The 17,801-nt window shown below is 38.9% G+C and overlaps 1 protein-coding gene across 1 annotated transcript; it reads right to left on the reverse strand.

The window, feature by feature from the left end:
* Nucleotides 1-2,902: 2,902 nt before the first annotated feature.
* LOC147866447 (alpha/beta-Hydrolases superfamily protein) lies at nucleotides 2,903-16,139 on the reverse strand. The gene is made up of 11 exons (XM_087316893.1): nucleotides 15,975-16,139; nucleotides 9,101-9,282; nucleotides 5,950-6,086; nucleotides 5,692-5,865; nucleotides 5,343-5,576; nucleotides 4,735-4,835; nucleotides 4,581-4,653; nucleotides 4,436-4,504; nucleotides 4,236-4,343; nucleotides 4,027-4,152; nucleotides 2,903-3,363 (listed from the first exon to the last, which is right to left on the reverse strand). The coding sequence occupies exons 1-11, from the start codon at nucleotides 16,118-16,120 to the stop codon at nucleotides 3,169-3,171; spliced, it is 1,545 nt and encodes a 514-aa protein (XP_087173019.1). The 5' UTR covers nucleotides 16,121-16,139; the 3' UTR covers nucleotides 2,903-3,168.
* Nucleotides 16,140-17,801: the final 1,662 nt, after the last annotated feature.

Genomic DNA, 17,801 nt, shown 5'->3' on the forward strand with positions numbered 1-17,801 from the left:
ACTGTTACACAGAAAGTTACCTCAAAGACAGACATTGTTATTCCCACCCTAACTCTCTCTAAGACATAGTTGTTAAAAAACGTGTATTCTACGTCTAGAGTATGTTTTAGAATACTCTGAAGTATTCTACACGTAGTCTACATTTTAGAACTGTTGTTTTTTAAAATTTGACGTATTCAACGTATTTAACAAGTATTTATCATTTCAAAAAATATTTTTTATTTTAAAAAAAACTTTAAATTTAAAGAAGTATTTAACGTATTTTACAAGTATTGTACGCCTATTCTAAGTATTTAACGGATTTTATCTATAAAATACGTATTCTAAGTATTTTTTTAAAAAAGTTAGAATACTTAGAGTACGTATTCTACACGTATTTTATGCTAAGTATTTTACAACAATGCTCTATTACAATGACTTAGATGGGCTTTATATAATAAAGCCCTAACTTGGTCGTGTGTTCACACTAGAGATACAAATGGGTGGAGTCGGCCTTTTATGCCAACAAGCTCCCCCATAAAAGGACTACTCTATATGGGTATACAATCTGTTGGGGTTATCTCCCCTGTAAACCTAGATTACAATTTGAATCTAAAGTTATGGTTGTATATAAAAGTGGATCGGCTTATGGCTGAATCAGTGGAGGATAAGTTTGAATCTAGCCTAATTCAGCTAGTGTTCGGATCTGGTATCGTTCAGATAGGCTTTCCGGATCAGCCGGATCGGATCGTGTCTGATTCCGGATTTCGACCTCTAGTCGTCCTTTGGTTCTCCACTTGCACTTGCATATGTGATCGGTCTTTGGCTCCAATTGCCCCACAATCGTCTCCTTTCCATTTGACTTCCTCGCACATTAGCGTCCTTAGCCTCTCGACTTTGCGGCTTCTTTGGCTTTGCCTTTTCCGCCCATCCGGTCTGGCTAGTCTTCGACTTACCTATTGCTTTTGTTCGTTCGACCCTTTGTTGCTCGGTTGCTTGTCGTAGTTCCATATGCTCTCGTAGACCTCCGAAGTGTTATTCTAGGAGTGGCTTCATCAGGCTGTCAGCGATATTCACCTCGGTATCTATCTTCTGAACTTCGAGATTTTTCTCTCTTACGAGCTCCCGGATGTGATGGTACCACACCTCAATATGCTTCGTTTTAGCATGGTAAATCGGATTCCGGATGAGGTGTATTGTGCTTTGTGAGTCGCAATGTAGGGTCGGTGTCAGATGGTCGATTTGGCTTTTGGCCAAAAAATCAGCTGACAGTAAGTGCATCCAGATCACTTCCTTGGCTGCCTCCGAAGCGGCTATGTATTCGGCCTCTATTGTCGAGAGGGTCCTAGAGTCTTGAACCTTCGACCTCTAGGATATGGCTCCGTCGCCATAAGTGAATATGTAGCCAGACGTGGATCTCCGATTATCCAGATTGATAGGATACTCAAAATCCGTGTAGCCTTCGACTTCGATCGGATTGTTCGATTCGATTGTCAGCTACATATCTTCGGTTCCTCATAGGTACATGAAGATGTTCTTCACAACTTCCCAGTGCTTCCGTCCGAGATTGGACATGTACCAACTAACGACCCCTACAACATATGCAAGGTCGGGTCAGGTCTCCACCATTGCGTACATAATACTTCCTATGGCCGATGATTAGGGTATGCTACTTGTGAGTTCCCTCTCTTCATCTGTCAAAAGAGAGTCTTTGTATGATAGTTGATACAATGTCGGAAGCAAAGTCAGTGTTGGCTTCGCGTTCTCCATGTTGAATTGCCCTCAACACCTTCCGGATGTAGTCATACTAGGAGAGTCGGAGGGTCTTTGCCGTCCGATTTTGCTCTATCCGCGTGCCCAATATATGGCGGGCTTGTCCAAGCTCCTTCATCATGAATTTCTCATGAAGGCTCTGTTTTAGCTTTTCGATTTCGGCTCAATCCTTACTAGCAATGAGCATGTCGTCAACATATAGGATCAGATGGATTCGGAACTTGTCGGCCAGTTGCCGAATATACATACATGGATCAAAGTTCGATCAATTGTAACTAAGTTGCCAAATGTAGGTATCAAATTTCTGATACCACATTCGCAGCACTTGCGTTAGGCCATACAAGCTCTTCTTCAACTTATAGACAAAGTGGCCTTACTCCCCCGTCGTCGTGAAGCCAACCAGTTGAGACATGTAAATGTCTTCGTCAAGATCTTCGTGTAGGAAGGTTGTCTTGACATAGAGTTGTTCAAGCTCTAAGTCTTCCATCGCCACAACCCCGAGTAGGAGCTTGAGGGTGGTCATCTTGACTACACGAGAGAAGATCTTGCCATAACCAGCCCCGTGTTCTTGCTTAAACCCTTTGGCAACAAGACGAGTTTTGTACTTAGATTGTTCCGAACCGGATACGTACTTGTATCGGTAGACCCACTTACAAGGCAACGGTTTCCGTGCAACTGGTAGTTCGACCAACTCCCATGTGTTATTTTCGTTGATCGAGTTCATCTTAGATCGAATGGCTTCTAGCCATGTGTCGACGGCCGATGCAACTATAACTTTCTCATAGGAGCTTGGTTTGCCTGCATCCATGTAATGAACGTAGTCAAGACCTGGTTGATAAAACTCTGTCAGCCTACGGACTCGTCCGGATCTTTTTGTTGCCAATTTTTTTGGTTCATATTCTTCGATAAACGTGTGTTGCTGATAGACATTTTTTGAACCATTTTCATAAGGAGTTTGTTGAGGTGATCTATTGTGGCAATTGTTATGCGTTTGTGTCAGATCATCCTCTCCTCGGGAGTGATTGACCGGTGTTTTGATGCCTTAGTTGGTTCTTATTGATTTTTGCCTACACCGTATCTATTTCTTACTGATATCTGTCTACCAATCTACAACGGACGAAGTACACAAAGGTGGCAATAAAACCTTAAATGGACAAAACATTGAATTCTCTCACTCATTATTTTTATCACTAGTATCCAAAACAAGAGAAAGTAACCAAGACCTTCACTGTTGAACACAACAATAGCCATGAAGATATTGCATTAAATCAATTAAAAATAGATTCCATGCATTACATGATACTAATAGACTATTTCAGTAAAACCAATTTTCCAGTTTTGGCAGTTATACCATATCAGTGGATTGGTTTCTTGCCTTTCAGTAAACCAAACTGGTTCAAAATTTTCTCGTGATGATCAGTAAATTGGTTTCTTGCCATTCAGCAAGTCAAGCAAGTAGTCCAAGATTCGCTCACCATCCTCACGTAAACCAGAATGCATATACTCGTTAGTTACCCATAACCTAGCTCCAGCAATCTCATTTGCTGTTTCTTCTGATATACGAAAGTCGACATACATATCTTCATAATATGCTACTGCAGCTACTGGCACCTGAAAAGAATAGAAAGAAATGCCACTTCATCAAGACAAACTAAATGCTGCTTGGAGAAACAGAAGCTTCAATGCAATTGAGGCAGTCAAAAAAAATGTTAGTGATGACATGCGTGCAAATGTGGCCTATATGCTCTTCATAGGGAATATATACTGCTTTTCTTGAGATAACGCTATCCAAGTGATTAGCAGGATTTTTCACTGAAAACCAGGGTTCTCTACTTCATCTGAGAAGACAAAAAAGTACAGGTAGCCATTACATTCAATACATATGCATGTGTAAGTACATACATACACACACACACACACACACACATTATATACACATCTGAAGACATACAGGCAACCAAGACTTGGAAATGATACAGAACAATGGACCTGTGATCATGGACAAAAAAACTTTTAGAGCTTCTTTTTAGTGTAGCAAACTAACAGATATAACACCAGTCATGGCTAGTGGAAAAGTCATCCTTAACAGACTAATTTACTCTTTTGCTTCTGTTAGAAACTAAAGATATGAAAGTTTTGGCAATCTACATTTCAATTTGGAAAGGACAAATAAGATATGAAAGTTTTAGTAAGATCATGGAAGTAATGTGGTCGCAATTAACAAAAAACATACAGCAAATCTTATTTATGAAAACCTAAAAATCAGATGCTTACTCTGTTTGCATTTAGAGCTTGTCTGTCATATAACACAGGCCAATCTTCTTTGGCTGCTAAGATAGCAGCTGCCTCCTTTAATGGAGCTAAAGCACTAAACTCATCAAACATCCATGGAAATACCATCTGCTTCAAACAAGCTGCCGATAGGTTATGTTCATATTGCATTAACCAATTTCCATCATTCTATTCATGTTGATAAAACAGACCTCTCCTGTGAAAAAAACAGGTCTTCCATCCTTTGCGGCCTTCAATGCATTGAAGTATCTTTCAAATTCATTTCGTACTCTGTGAGCAGCCCAATTAGATGCAGCACCCTGAAAGGATATTCATTGACACTACAAATTACTATCCTTCCATTAAATGCCTCATGCACAATACATTTCTTAGACACACTGTGATGATATACCTGGCAATATATTGATTCATGCATCAACGCATACAATGGGTTTGTATCGAAAGAGAGCCAATTCTCACACTGGACATTAGACTTGAAATCAGCATGCTGACATCATATACTTCAATAAGTAAATGCATCCATAAGTATTAATTACCTTCCGAAGGAAAGAACTACTAAGTTTCCTTTGGGACCCAGGCACAATCACAGGGTCCCATGCTGTCTCTAGCCTGCAGTTTCTTGGGCATCAGTTTTTCCAGAAGCTTATCATGATATGCAAAATAGAATCTATTAAAGGGAGGAAACCATACAAATGATAAAGGCGTTCAAAGCCTCCACTTGAACCTAATCCAGACAATCCTAAAAGTTGCAGACCACAAGAGCTTAATTTACCGCCTGTTGGTAAGTCCACCTGCCACCAAATAAAAGGAAGAACACATGAACAGTTTGAAATTACTCTTTCATGCGACTTTGAGAACAGTAAGTTGTCGAACATGCATTCTACAAATATTTCAATACTACATACTATTTCCCTTTGATATGTAGAAGGCTAGACTGTAATCAAAGTTTTGGAAATTAGCCTTTTCTGATAGCTAAAACCCACATGGTCCACTGGATTGATCCCATCCATATGCCCATGTACTCACCCTGGACCAGACCATGTTGGAGATCTTTTAAAGACAAATTATCTAATGGGAATACCAAATAACTTAGGCAGTTTTAATTAATCTCGTTATATTTGTTCTCCAAAATGAGACAGTATTTTAAAATGTGATCTCTCATTCAGTCTCATATGCCAATCTGGCCTCTTAAAATATATTAGTATATCTTCTTCTTTTTTATGAAAACAATAAAAGAAATGGTTTAAGTATGCCGAAGTATGTTCTTAGATGTTTATGACAATGTATTAGAGAGAGACCATTCCTCCAGCATTGTGAAGATGCAAGACAATTTCCTGAACTGTCTTAACAGCGTCTGGGAAACGGCTGTAGAACTTCTTATTCTGCTTGATTACATGTTTGAAACAGTTACGATACACAAGTTCTGCTGTGCAGCCTGAACCAATGGGTGGAAGACCACCAGTAAGCAGCACCTGTTTCAGCCCAGATGGAGCCAAACTGAGATATGTAACTGCACAGAATCCACCAAAGCTCTGCAAAATACAAGATGTAAGTGTATTTAAGAACAAGCTTAGATTCCAACATAGGAAGATGATTGAGTATTTCAAATCAGTCAAATTTCTGTATAAAAGAAAAGAGAACACAAACCTGTCCAAGCACAGTCCAAGGCTCTTTGGAAGGAACTAAAATATTTCTCAAATATTCAGCATCTTTTACAATACTATCAGCTCGAAAATGTTGTAGATAATCCGCCTGTTCTTGGGCAGATGGAAATTGACCCAAAGACGAAGTACTTAATGGAGTTGACAACCCTGTGCCTCTCTGTAACCCCCAAAAGAACCCATCAGAAATCCTGGTAATCATATTCTAAATGGTAAGATATTCAAAAAAGGATTCAGAGCATGCTTGGTCTAGAAGGAAGACACGAAATTCCTTGCAAGCTCTCTTTAGCCAAGCCCCAGCTTCTGAAGGACGAGGACTTTCGAAACCTGGACCCCCTTGCAAGAACAATAAGCAAGGCATTTGGTGTTCCTGTTTTCCAGCTTTCAATCCATTGGAAAACAAAAACAAGTTTAGAAAGTGAGCAGGCTCATGTATAATTATGCCTTTCTTTCACTAGATAAAATTTGCAAACAGTAACACAGAGAATAATATAAATTCTATGAATCATGATCCAGAAGTCTGTGCCACCCTTCAAACTAGCGCTTCCCTTCTAACCAGCTCTAGTATTGTAGCATGTTGTAGACAAAACCAGCCAATGCATTGCTCTAGACTAAACACCACATGGCAGAGTTTCCATTTCTCCATGCAACAGACAACAATAACACACTCATCATCAACATAGACTTTGAAAAAGTTATAATATACATTGCTTTTGCCTTCCACGAAAAAACAATATTCAGTTTCCCGTTTTACACAACCTTTATGCACAAATTTTAGCTTCCTCATTGGCACTTGAGATCATTACAAGGCAGAATTGATTGGTCATAAGAATACACAACAATGTGAATCATAAAGGAGTGTCCATGTCTGAGCTTAATGAATGTCTGGCCGAATACAAAGAATATTTTTGTTAAAATAATCAGTCGCTACCCTGCCTTGTCCCTGAAGGGTGACCCTTGTATTAAATTGCCAGCTTAAGTGAATTCAAATATCTAGGAAATCTTATCAGTGCTACTATTGTAATTCAAATAGTCACAACAGGCCTTTTCCATAATGCATATTAGGCGTTGATGGTATTTCTCATGAGCTAAACTTATGCAGACCGCCAACTATCGAGATATCAAAAGACATACACTTTTATGAGAGAGTATCAAGAAACTTTAGGCCCTGAGAGGAATCTGACAAGATGGCCAGCACCATTGGAGTAAATAAGGATGTCCTAAGCACCCACTGTCTTTGGACTATACATCAATGATATTTCAGATAGATTGGTGAATCTAGTGCAATTCTCGTCAGGGTATTTAATATACATACTTTCTCTATGAAAATGCTTATCCCTGAAGGGCACAAAAAAACATCTAGATGTTCTACTTGCATTTAGGGAAGAAAGCAATATTATTAAGACCCTTGACATAATCAAGCTTAAAATGTTTTATAATAAGTCACATATGACTAGATAGGTTGGATCATTAGATTTTATTTAGAGGGAAGCCAGTATAGTACACCAAGTCATACGTATATTTGGGAACCACCTTCACAGGATCCTTCCCTGAAAGAGGCATCCACTGGCAGATTCTCTAGAAGTGTGCAACTTGGGGAACATGTTTTTATGTGCAGTTCCAGGTATCATGCACCAAGCCGTAGTTGTTCAATACATTGGTCACACCCACACAAGTCAAATTGTATTCATCAAGCTTCACAGGGTTCTTTCACCAGAATTTGTCCCTGATTGAATGTTCAAAAGCCCGTTATATTGGGTGAAGGAATCTTTTTTCATTTGCCATTTTTTTTACTTCTCTTTTGCTTTATTTCTGTTTTTTCCTCAGAAAGAAAGAAAGATATATTAACGTCTTTTTGGCGCAGAGAGTGGACGGGCATGAGTCAGCAGATGATGTGAATGAGAATGGTGAAATGACACCCTATTTTCTTTTTCTCCACCCTGCATGATGCTTCTATAACTATTCAGCTCATTTGTAAAAGCCCCTATATGGCTTCTCATTAAAGCCATTAAAAAGTCTTAAATAAAACTTGAGAAGGCTTTAATAAGATGAACTTCAGCCCTTAAAGCCTCCTCTTTCCTTTGCACATCCCTTTCATCCTTCGAACACATGTTTCATTTTTCATTTTGCTTGCATTCTAATTCTTAGATTCGGGGACATCACAATCATTTTTATTGCTATGGATATGGATGCACTTTCCCCAGTTGAGTATAGACTATTGTCCATTTTTGGATATGTCTAAGTCAAAGAGAAATAAAGTTATGAGAACAGATATCATTAAAGTAGGCATAAAACGAACTTGGATATACCTAACAGGTCAGTTAGGCACAACCTAACCAATTATAAGTCTTTACATATGTCTCTAAATGGTTTCATTATTCAATCCAAGTTTATGCAGAAACACATGTCACATGCTTTTTGCACAAGGACAGGACAGGTCCAGACATCATCTCATTCAAGGATATATACCAGACCATGGCATTGCCCAGTCTATTATGAGTCGGAGGAAGATAGCATGTGTCTTGTTAGAGAAGGATTTGAACATCTTTGCAGAGTATGTATGGAGTGCACTGATTGAAGATGCTTTGAGCTCTTTCTTATTAAGATAAGGATGCATAGATAAATCCACTTCAGAGAGAGGTCCACAATCACATATCCACCCAGGCATATCTTTGACATTTCTTCCACAGGGATACTACCAGGGACACTATTGATGATGTTACATGTACAAGCAACCAACCAGACTGACTGAAGTTACAACTTAGAGGACTGAAGACAACTAGAGTCATAGCTCCTTTTTAACATCACTATGCCAGCTTTGACCATGACCCCAATGTTTATACCTTTATCGCTTCAAAGTCATCATCACATGCCATCTTAGAAGTCTTCCTTGTCACTTCAACCTTTCCGTATTGAATCACCACAACATGGATACTTTCTGAGGTTGACAATTTCAGTCCAAATGAGCAATTTCACTTCTAACGATCAGACACTAAACTTACATTTCAAGCTGTTAAGTTTTAGGACGCCAGAGTGGAATAATAGAATAAACAGTTGTATATTTATCAGGTTTCAAAAGTCATTATGGTTCGTTTATATATCTTTCTTACTTTCTTTCTGAATTCAAGAACTATACGGTGCTTAATTGATCTTGTTCTTTAACACAGTTTTTGCTGGATTTGGGGATTCACTACATCCCCTGCCATTCAATGGTTTTCATACATGGAAAAATATTGACTCTTGTTATATGCTTGATACCCCTACTTGCATCAGAGGTGATACCATCTCCTTTTGCCAGTAGAGATCTTCTCCACCAGAATTACTGTTGCTGGGGCATACATAAAGCAGGAAAAGAGTGTAGTTATGCAGGCTTTAGTGATCAGTAGCTCACTCACTTTCTGTAACTTCTCTCACAAAAAGTGTGATATGAGTTGAATCAGTTGATGCATGATTTAATGGCACAGGTATGTGATAATCCCGAAATGATAGGTGTGGCACTTCATACCATCGGCCAGTATGACTAGTATTAGAGCCACTGTTCCATTCTATCACTTTCTCCATTGCTATTCCTTTGGATCTGTCAAACATAAAATATTATGAGTTAGCTGCTAAGCTTCTTGTAACTATTTTTATTTTAGAAGATTATTTAACTCCATAAGAATAATGCTTTTCTCATAACTATTTGCTTTTTCTTGTGAAACTGATGCATGGATATCCAATTTATAGACAGCATTAAAAATAGGGGACGTCTACACCCACAGCCCCAAATTTCTATGTACACTCCTTTCATATAGATAATGGGATTATTTAGCTACTTTTATTTTTACTTACTTTTTTACTTAGTTACATCTATATTTTGGATTAATCTCTTGTTTGGTCTTATCGGCCATTTTGAGCACTTGAGGATGTTAATCTCTCTCTCTCTCTCTCTCTCTCTCTCTCTCTCTCTCTCTCTCTCCTTTGACACTGTGCCACATGCTCGGCATATGAAGTGGCTAGAAGCTCTTGGTGTTCCTACAGATATGCAATGGGGAATCTATGCACTCTATGAATCTGTGTCAGGGAAAGTGCGGTCTTCCAAGGGTTTGTCAGAGGCGGTAGCTAGCACAATCAAAGTGAAGCAAGGATGCCCACTATCACTCACTCTCTTCGGTCTCTATATAGATGAGGTATCACATTACATAGAGAGATTTGGGGGTTCAGGAGCACGCCCAACAGGTATAGCTATACAAATATTACTATATGCTGATTTCTGACTCTGTGGAGGGACTACAAAGACATCTAAATGCCTTAAAACTATTTTGTACAGACAAAGGTTTGTCAAACAACATGGATAAAACTAAAATGGTGGTGTTTAACACCACTCAAGCATGGGTAACAAGATCAGAACCGGAATTCTTCTTGGTAAAGGAAAAGGTGGAATACACACACTCCTACACATACCTAGGAGTAACATTTACATGGCCTAGGTTCTCTTTACATGAGGCTGCTTGTGCTCGACTTTCTCGTGGATATGCATCCCTTAGTGCTTTCGAAAGACAATGTGCACATTTGCAGTTCCAAGAGCCACGAACTAACCTGTGGTTATTTGATACACTTGTCACACCAACTCTTCTCTATGGAGTAGAAAAATGGGGACCGAGTCTTAACAAGGCAAATCATTGGAAAGATTTAGACCTTTAGTGTCAATGATTGCTCGCATGATAAGGAGCAAAGCGTCGGTGCCCCACGATATAATCCGGGCAGAGATGGGAGCAGCACCTATAATCACCGAGGCATTGTTCCGATAAGTGACATTTATCCAACGTCTTTGGGAGCTCCCTAAACGAAGGTACCCAAGGTTGCACTTATGTCATCAAGACAACTAGCTGAAAATGGAGACATTCATTGTTGGTATGCTAAAATGCAGCAATGGTTCGAGTCACATGGCATGAGTATAAATGCACTACCCCCATTCCAATATAGCTTGGACTGTCCCCATCTAAATATGACCAAAGTGGAAAAGAATAGAGTGATCCGAACTGATATTATTAACTTGGAAAACAAGATAACATGGATCAACTCTAAAATACCACTTGGTACAAAGATGGCCCACTATAAGACACGCTGCTTACACACATCGGAGGATGGATTCATCATCAGGCCACCTTATATGGACATACATCTATCCTATGCGCTCCGTAGTGTGATAGGCCAACTTCGAACTTCATCACATCAGTTACAGATTGAGGTAGGCAGATATATACGACTACCTCTAGAATAGAGGACTTGCCAATTGTGTCATCAAGGAGTGGAATCCAAAGAACACTATGTTTGTCACTGTAGTGTCTTTTATGAAATCAAAGGGAGATACCATTGCCTCTTTAAACAAGGCTTTGGCCCACTACGCAAGGTGGAGCTCAAGAGACATCGGGAAAAGTTGTTGAAGAATACAACCACACAAGCTCATCCACGAAGAACAATCACAATTTTCTTTAGCCCCATCACTCCTACTAATGCTACAAGTCAATCACGGGATACACAAATGGGCTCCCGACCAGGACATAGCAAAGGGGTTACAATTGATTGGGCAATAGCAATTTGTCGTGCACGTAAGCCCCGGCCCCATGGACCCCGACCTCGACACCCTTGTCATCGACAGATAAAAGCCATTATCTCCCGCCATCGCAGGTGTTTCGCTTCGGAGACATTTCCATTCTGGATTGACCTATGCTAGAGATCTTTCGAAGACAAAAGCTACAATATATCTAGCTTGAGAATCTCACATGTGCCGAAAACCAGATTCCCTCGTCTCTTTTTATCTTATATACTTTTATATTTACGGGGTATTATTTACTTCTTCTTTTTTGTTGTTCTCAAAGACGAGAAAACACTTAAGATGTAATCTCTTGTTTGGTCTTATAGGCCATTTTGGCCTCGTAAAAGACATTAATATTTCTTTCTTTCTCTCTCCTGCACATACCTAGGATTAACATTTACAGGGCCTAGCTTCTCCTTACAAGAGGCTACTTGTGCCCGACTTTCTCATGGATATGCAGCCCTTGGTGCTCTCAAAAGACAATGTGCACATTTGCAATTCCAAGAGCCACGAATTAAGTTGTAGTTATTTGATACACTTGTCACACCAACTTTTCTCAATGGAGTAAAAACGTGGGAACTAATTCTTAACAAGGCAAATTATTGGAAAGATTTAGAGAGACCTTTAGTGTCAATTATTGCCCGCATGTTAAGGAGCAAACCATTGGTGCTCCACGATATAATCCAGGCAAAGATGGAGCAACCCCTATAATTACCGAGGCATTGTTTTGATCAGTGACCTATATCCAATGTTGTCACATAAACGCACGTGTGTGTGCTACTCCAGCAGGACCACGGGGGACTTGGACCAAGGAGAGCGCAAGGACTAGGAAGGTGTGGACGTTAGCCGACTCGAACGCTCCTGGGAGTCGAAAGCTCGTCAAACTCAAAGGCTCTTCATACTCAAACGCTCTCCAAAGTCAAATATTTTTTCAAACTCGAAGGTTCTTCAAAGTCAGAGGACATCTAGCGTTGAAGGCTCGTCAAAGTCAAAGGCTTTCTAGAGTCAAAGGCTTCTCAGACTTGAAGGCTCTCTAGAGTCAAAGGCTTTTCAATGTCGAAGGTTTTCCAAACTCGAAGGCTCGCCAGACTCAAAGGCTAGTGGGACGCAGAGGGAGCAATGTGTCAAATGATGATTAACACGTGAGGTTAAGATCAAAATATGTGATTAGCACAAGGAACACAAGATTACCAAGGGTTTGCACAAAAAATAGGACATAAAGTGCAACTTTGAAGGCCGAAAACGATAGATTAAGAAGAAAAAGAATCCCTTTAACAAATAGGGTTACAAGTGTACATAGTGATTAGATACAATATCGGTAACGAGAAGAGTTTCATTGAACAATTAGAAGATAAACATTAGGCTTAAATGGAACAAAAGTTGGGGAGTCAGCCCCAAATGTATGAAATTTCTTAAATGTAGCAAAGGCTTCATCCTTAGATTTTACCAAATATACCCAAAGCTTCCTAGAGTACTCATCAACAAATGAAATAAAATAAAGAGCTCCCCCACAGATTTGGTGGGCATGCTGCAAATATCAGAATGAACTAGATTAAGAAGATTCGGCTTATGCGAGACACCAGAGTAGTAGGAATCCTTTACTTGCTTACCGTATTGGCATCCATTACAAAAATCAAGTTTTGATCCTTTAGCATTAAACTTGTCCAAATTACATAGTTTATCAAGGCCTTTTTGGCTCATGTGGCCAACGCTTTTATGCCATACTTCCATATGTGAATGGATTTCAACCAAAACAATAAAGTTGCCCATCAAAGATTTACAATGCAAGCAATACAAAGTTCCTTTCTTAGTACCTGTAACAATTAGCTAAGAGCCTTCGATAAGTTTCCATGACCCTTTCTCAAAGGTCCTATATCCATGCATATCCATTTGTCCAACAAACAATAAGCTTTTCTTGATGCTTGGTACATACCTTACATCATGCAAAACCAGCTCATTAGTACCATCCACTATGAGATGCATTGTGCCAATACCTTCAATAGAACAAGTATGGTTATTTCCAAGGTATATATTTCCATGGATGCCTACATCAAAGGTAGTAAACCACTCCTTAATAGGAGTAACATAGAATGATGCACCTGAATCCACAATCCATGTTTGTGACAAAGCATCATTCAGAGTAAGCAAGTCATCAATTAGTTCACTCTTTGTAATCTGCATATCATGTGCATGAATAAAAACAGAAGCACCATTAACTTCAGCATGATTTGTTGCCATAGTAGCACAAAGAATATCTTTTGCATCTAATGGTTCCTCAATGATGACACTAGAGGCCACATTGGCCTTCTCTTTGTCCTTGTCCTTAAAGATGTTATGTGCTTCATTCGCGTTGTCCTTTTTCTTCTTGTCACTTGTGTTCTTCATTCTTTCTAATTCAACTTTGTAATATCTACAATCAAGCTTCTTATGACCTTTCCTACCACATTGATAACAAGTCACTTCAGCCTTGCCTTTGCTTTTGCTCCTATTCCTGTGTACATTCTCACTTTTCTTTTCAGTTCTTCCTCTAGCCACATTAGGTGAACCAGTTTCCTCTCCACTAGCTTTCCTCCTAATTTCCTCATTCAAAATAGAACCCCTTACACCATCAAATGTAGGATTAGGGTTATTTGAGAGTGAAACAACCAATGTTTCCCACGAATCTAGTAAGGTCATCAACAGAAGATGACCTTAAGCTTATCATCAAAGGGAGGTAAACCGAAGTCATGCAATTGTGAGAGAGCACCTATAAAGGCAAATAAGTGCTCAGCTACACTTTTTGACTCATCAAGTTGCATACACACTAACTTACACATGAGATGCCCTTGATTTACAAGAGTGGTAATTTCATAAGTAGCTTTCAGCTTCTCCCAAACCTCAAAAGCAGTTGTGAGGCCCTTCAGATCCATTAAGATCTCACCTGATACAACCATCTTAATGTAAGTGGTGCCCTTCTTATTTAGTTTCATCCATGCTACATCTGTCATTTCTTCAAGCTTGACTTCAAGAAGTGCCCCTTCATAATCTTTAAGAAAGAGAATGCCTAACATTCTCTCTTTCCATAAATCAAAACCACTAACTTCAAATCTCTTGATCTCAAACAAGCTTTTGAGATCAGATGAGGTAGTTGTTATGTTTACACTTCACAGTTTAAAATCAAATTCGCCAAAAAAGGTAAAATCACCTTTTGTTTTGTGCACAATCACCTGATGAGACAGAAATTATTCACAATGAAACTCTCTTGCTATGATACCAATTGAAAGAGATAATGATGGTGTGGTCAGATCCAAAACACCAAGGGAGTTTATTGTTATGCGAGGAGAGAAATTAGAGAAAACTATGCAGAAAATGGAGAGGAAACCCTAGCCACTAAAAGTCGTTTGTTCATTATGAGAGGTTTGGGACCAATTAATATTGATAAGTAGCTTTTGGGCCATTCTTGGCATGTTCACACATGGCCAATGACCAAAAGTTATAAAAATAATGTAAATGTCTATAACCCCTCAAATTGGGGCCAAAGATACAATAAAAGTATGCCTAGAAAGCTCTCGACGAAGACGATTTCTCCATAAACTTGAGGAAAATTCGGAAGCTCATCAAATTTTCACATGACATCATTTACAACCGATTATTTGGAGACTAGAATCTCTTGTTAGGATTGTAACCCTTCTCCTACAAGTCAAAACCTAGTAGCCTCTTACGTGCCCACACATAATCATGGTTGATTACCATAGGACCGTCCAATAAGGCTGGAGATAGGACCATTATGGAATATGTCCAAAGTTGTTATGCATGGGACTAGGCCTTTTAGGAAGGACCTAGCTACCCCATTTGGTACTCTTCATCGATTCTCTGATTCAATCTCACGCCTATTCATGGGAATCTGAAATGCCACCTCCATCACAAAGCAATAATTTTCTTGAGCTAGATAACATGCCTCTGACTTGGTACAATACATGTTATGCATCCAACTATCTGGTTAGATATGGAATTGGGTGGAAAGCATCGCACTAACTAAAGGGCGTCAGTTTGGAAGTTTGGTTATGAGGAGGGTTAATCTCTGGCTGTCTTATTTTGATAATCATAGACATAATTAGCATAAATAAGTTACCCTTTGCTAAGTAAACTTGATCATTTGCATGGAAAATGATGTCAAAAGCCATGCGCTGCATTATGCATCTAGCTAATCATTGTGTCTTGCTCTAGGGATCAATTGGGCTCTAGAGTTCTGTTTTGATGACAGGATGGATTTATATTTTAATTATTTATTCCGCATCCTTGACCCTGACATGGAAAAGCATATCAAAAAATCAATGGTTCATGTAGATTTCCATATGAGATCAATATATAAGGTTGCAAGAAGTTGCAAGACACATGTTAAGTGTTTCCGCTAAGATTTTTCAATAATCTTATGACTAGTTTTTTATTTTGTTTTTGTTTGAATATTGGCATTTTGATGTTCATGCTGGTAATTAGTATCACATTATGTTAATTCCTTATTAGGGACCCATTTCGTATAGAGAAGCATGTGAGAAGATCATATGCAAGCTGAAAACAGATGTTGAGCCTTTTCATAGAGACGACGATGGTCAGTAAACCCACGACTAATTTTATTTGAATAGTGGCTTCTCTAATCAGATTTCGCCATAGTTAACAGACCCAGTTTCAACAACACGGGGAAGAGAACATACCTGTCTTGCTGAGAGCAAAAGAAAACGATCTTGGTGGTGTTGGAGAAGCGAGGTCTTGGCGTAGTTAAACTGGGAAAACGAAAAAATGTAGTAGTTCCACTCCCACAAGAGGATCTTCCTACTAATGTAATAATCAATGGTGTCATTGTTCCCTCTGTATAAAAATAAATAAATAAAGTCTCTCTTGCACTCTACACTCTACATATCCCACCCGCCTCATATTGGCCTTCTTTGGGTCTGATCCCTCGGACCGCACTTTTCTTGTCCATCATCTCTTATTTCATGTTTTGTCTTGCTCTTGCTTCTCGTGGGTTCGATCCTCTTGACCCCACTTTCCTTCTCTATATGATCGCTCATTTCATTTCCTTGTCGAAGCTCACTTGATAGTCTGCACACAGGAAAAAAAAAGAAAAAAAAGATCGTTGTTCCCCATGTAGAAAAGGTTCGCTCTATAGCCTGCCTTGCTTTCGTTGGTCTTGCTTTGGGTCTGATCCTTTGTAGTGCCTCAGTTCAATCCTGACTATATGAGGGTTAATTCCAAATTATAACCCACGTCGAACTCATAGTGAATATGGAAACACCCCATGATAACTGCCCATCCTTGCAACTTTGTCAACCTACAACACCTCAGAGTTCTCGAGGGCTATGAGATAATTGTGATTCCCTTCCATTAATGTTACAAGTCTATGCTTTGCACCCTCTTACTTTGGGGAATTATGATGCACAAACATCCAATATACATAAGGGGTCTTCAACAAATTTTGTGCCCTCTTCATTGGCTTGCTTTGTGAACAAATTTGAACAATGGCAATCGATATGAAAAGGCGAAACCCAATCCAACATGTTTTGCACTATTGTACACAAACTCGAGGAAAGGGAAGTAATCCTCCCAACCCCTTTGTGTGCATGAAGGTTATGTGCTAATACATTATTAACATATTCAAATTGGCCACCTTAATATAATATATTAGGTTCTAGAAAATGTCAACATTGTGCTCAATTGTGCCCTTGACCATAAGTTGACAACAAATGTTTTATCGCAATCCATTATGATTTGCGTTGAGTACCCCCATTCAAATAACAGGATAGTCAACAAACTTATTTATGAGCGTATGACTTCAACGTGTACTTTTCATGCTTGTAACCTTGTTCATATTAATACATATATCCACCCTTGTTATTTGTAGGTTGTTGGCAAACCATCAACAAAATCCAAAAGAATCTTTTCTGAAAGTCTGCAATTTTAGTTCAATATTTATTTAAAGTTTAGATTTTTTGAAGGACTAGGGATTTGAAGGTTTCAAAACAAATTCATCATAAAAACTCGATGCACAACATCAAATATCCACCAAAACTCGATATTACGCATCAACTCTCAGATTTGTTGTCAACTTTGATTTTAATGTTTTTAACTTTTAGAAGGGAAATATGATGAATGTGCTAGAAAAAAAGTTAGTTATGTTTACGAGGGTCAAATGACCACCCATTCACATGTTTCTGAAAAGCGTTGGCCACTAATTATCTTCAACTCACTAAAGGGTTTGCTCACTTGTCCCAATATTATAAATAAAACTAGATGTATGAAATAACTTATTCTTCCTAACCATTTACACAAGTATTCAACAATATTCCAATTAAAGTAATAATGGGATAAGCAGAACATGGTTATGGTGATGAAACATGTAAGAGCTTTTCGGAGATGTAGCATAGAGGCATCCAACCAAATGCTTTCAAATTTGTGGTTGCCTTGAAAGTTTATGTTAGCAACATAAGAGCAATTTAGAAGGGATGTGAAATTCATGTTGAGATTGAAAGGAAGGGATTGTT

The sequence above is a fragment of the Azolla caroliniana genome, unplaced genomic scaffold (assembly GCF_043228905.1).
Source record: "Azolla caroliniana isolate FFs.n. ecotype wild unplaced genomic scaffold, voAzoCaro1.0.p SCAF_3, whole genome shotgun sequence".
Lineage (NCBI taxonomy): Eukaryota > Viridiplantae > Streptophyta > Polypodiopsida > Salviniales > Salviniaceae > Azolla > Azolla caroliniana.

What these genes read in the sequence shown, in the direction of transcription:
- LOC147866447 (XM_087316893.1), bottom strand. Translation starts at nt 16,120, where the DNA reads ATGACACCATTGATTATTACATTAGTAGGAAGATCCTCTTGTGGGAGT. An exon ending in TGTGAGAGAAGTTACAGAAA is followed by an intron (nt 6,087 to 9,100) that starts GTGAGTGAGCTA and finishes ATGGATTGAAAG; the next exon opens with CTGGAAAACAGGAACACCAA. An exon ending in ATGAATCAATATATTGCCAG is followed by an intron (nt 4,344 to 4,435) that starts GTATATCATCAC and finishes ATATCCTTTCAG; the next exon opens with GGTGCTGCATCTAATTGGGC.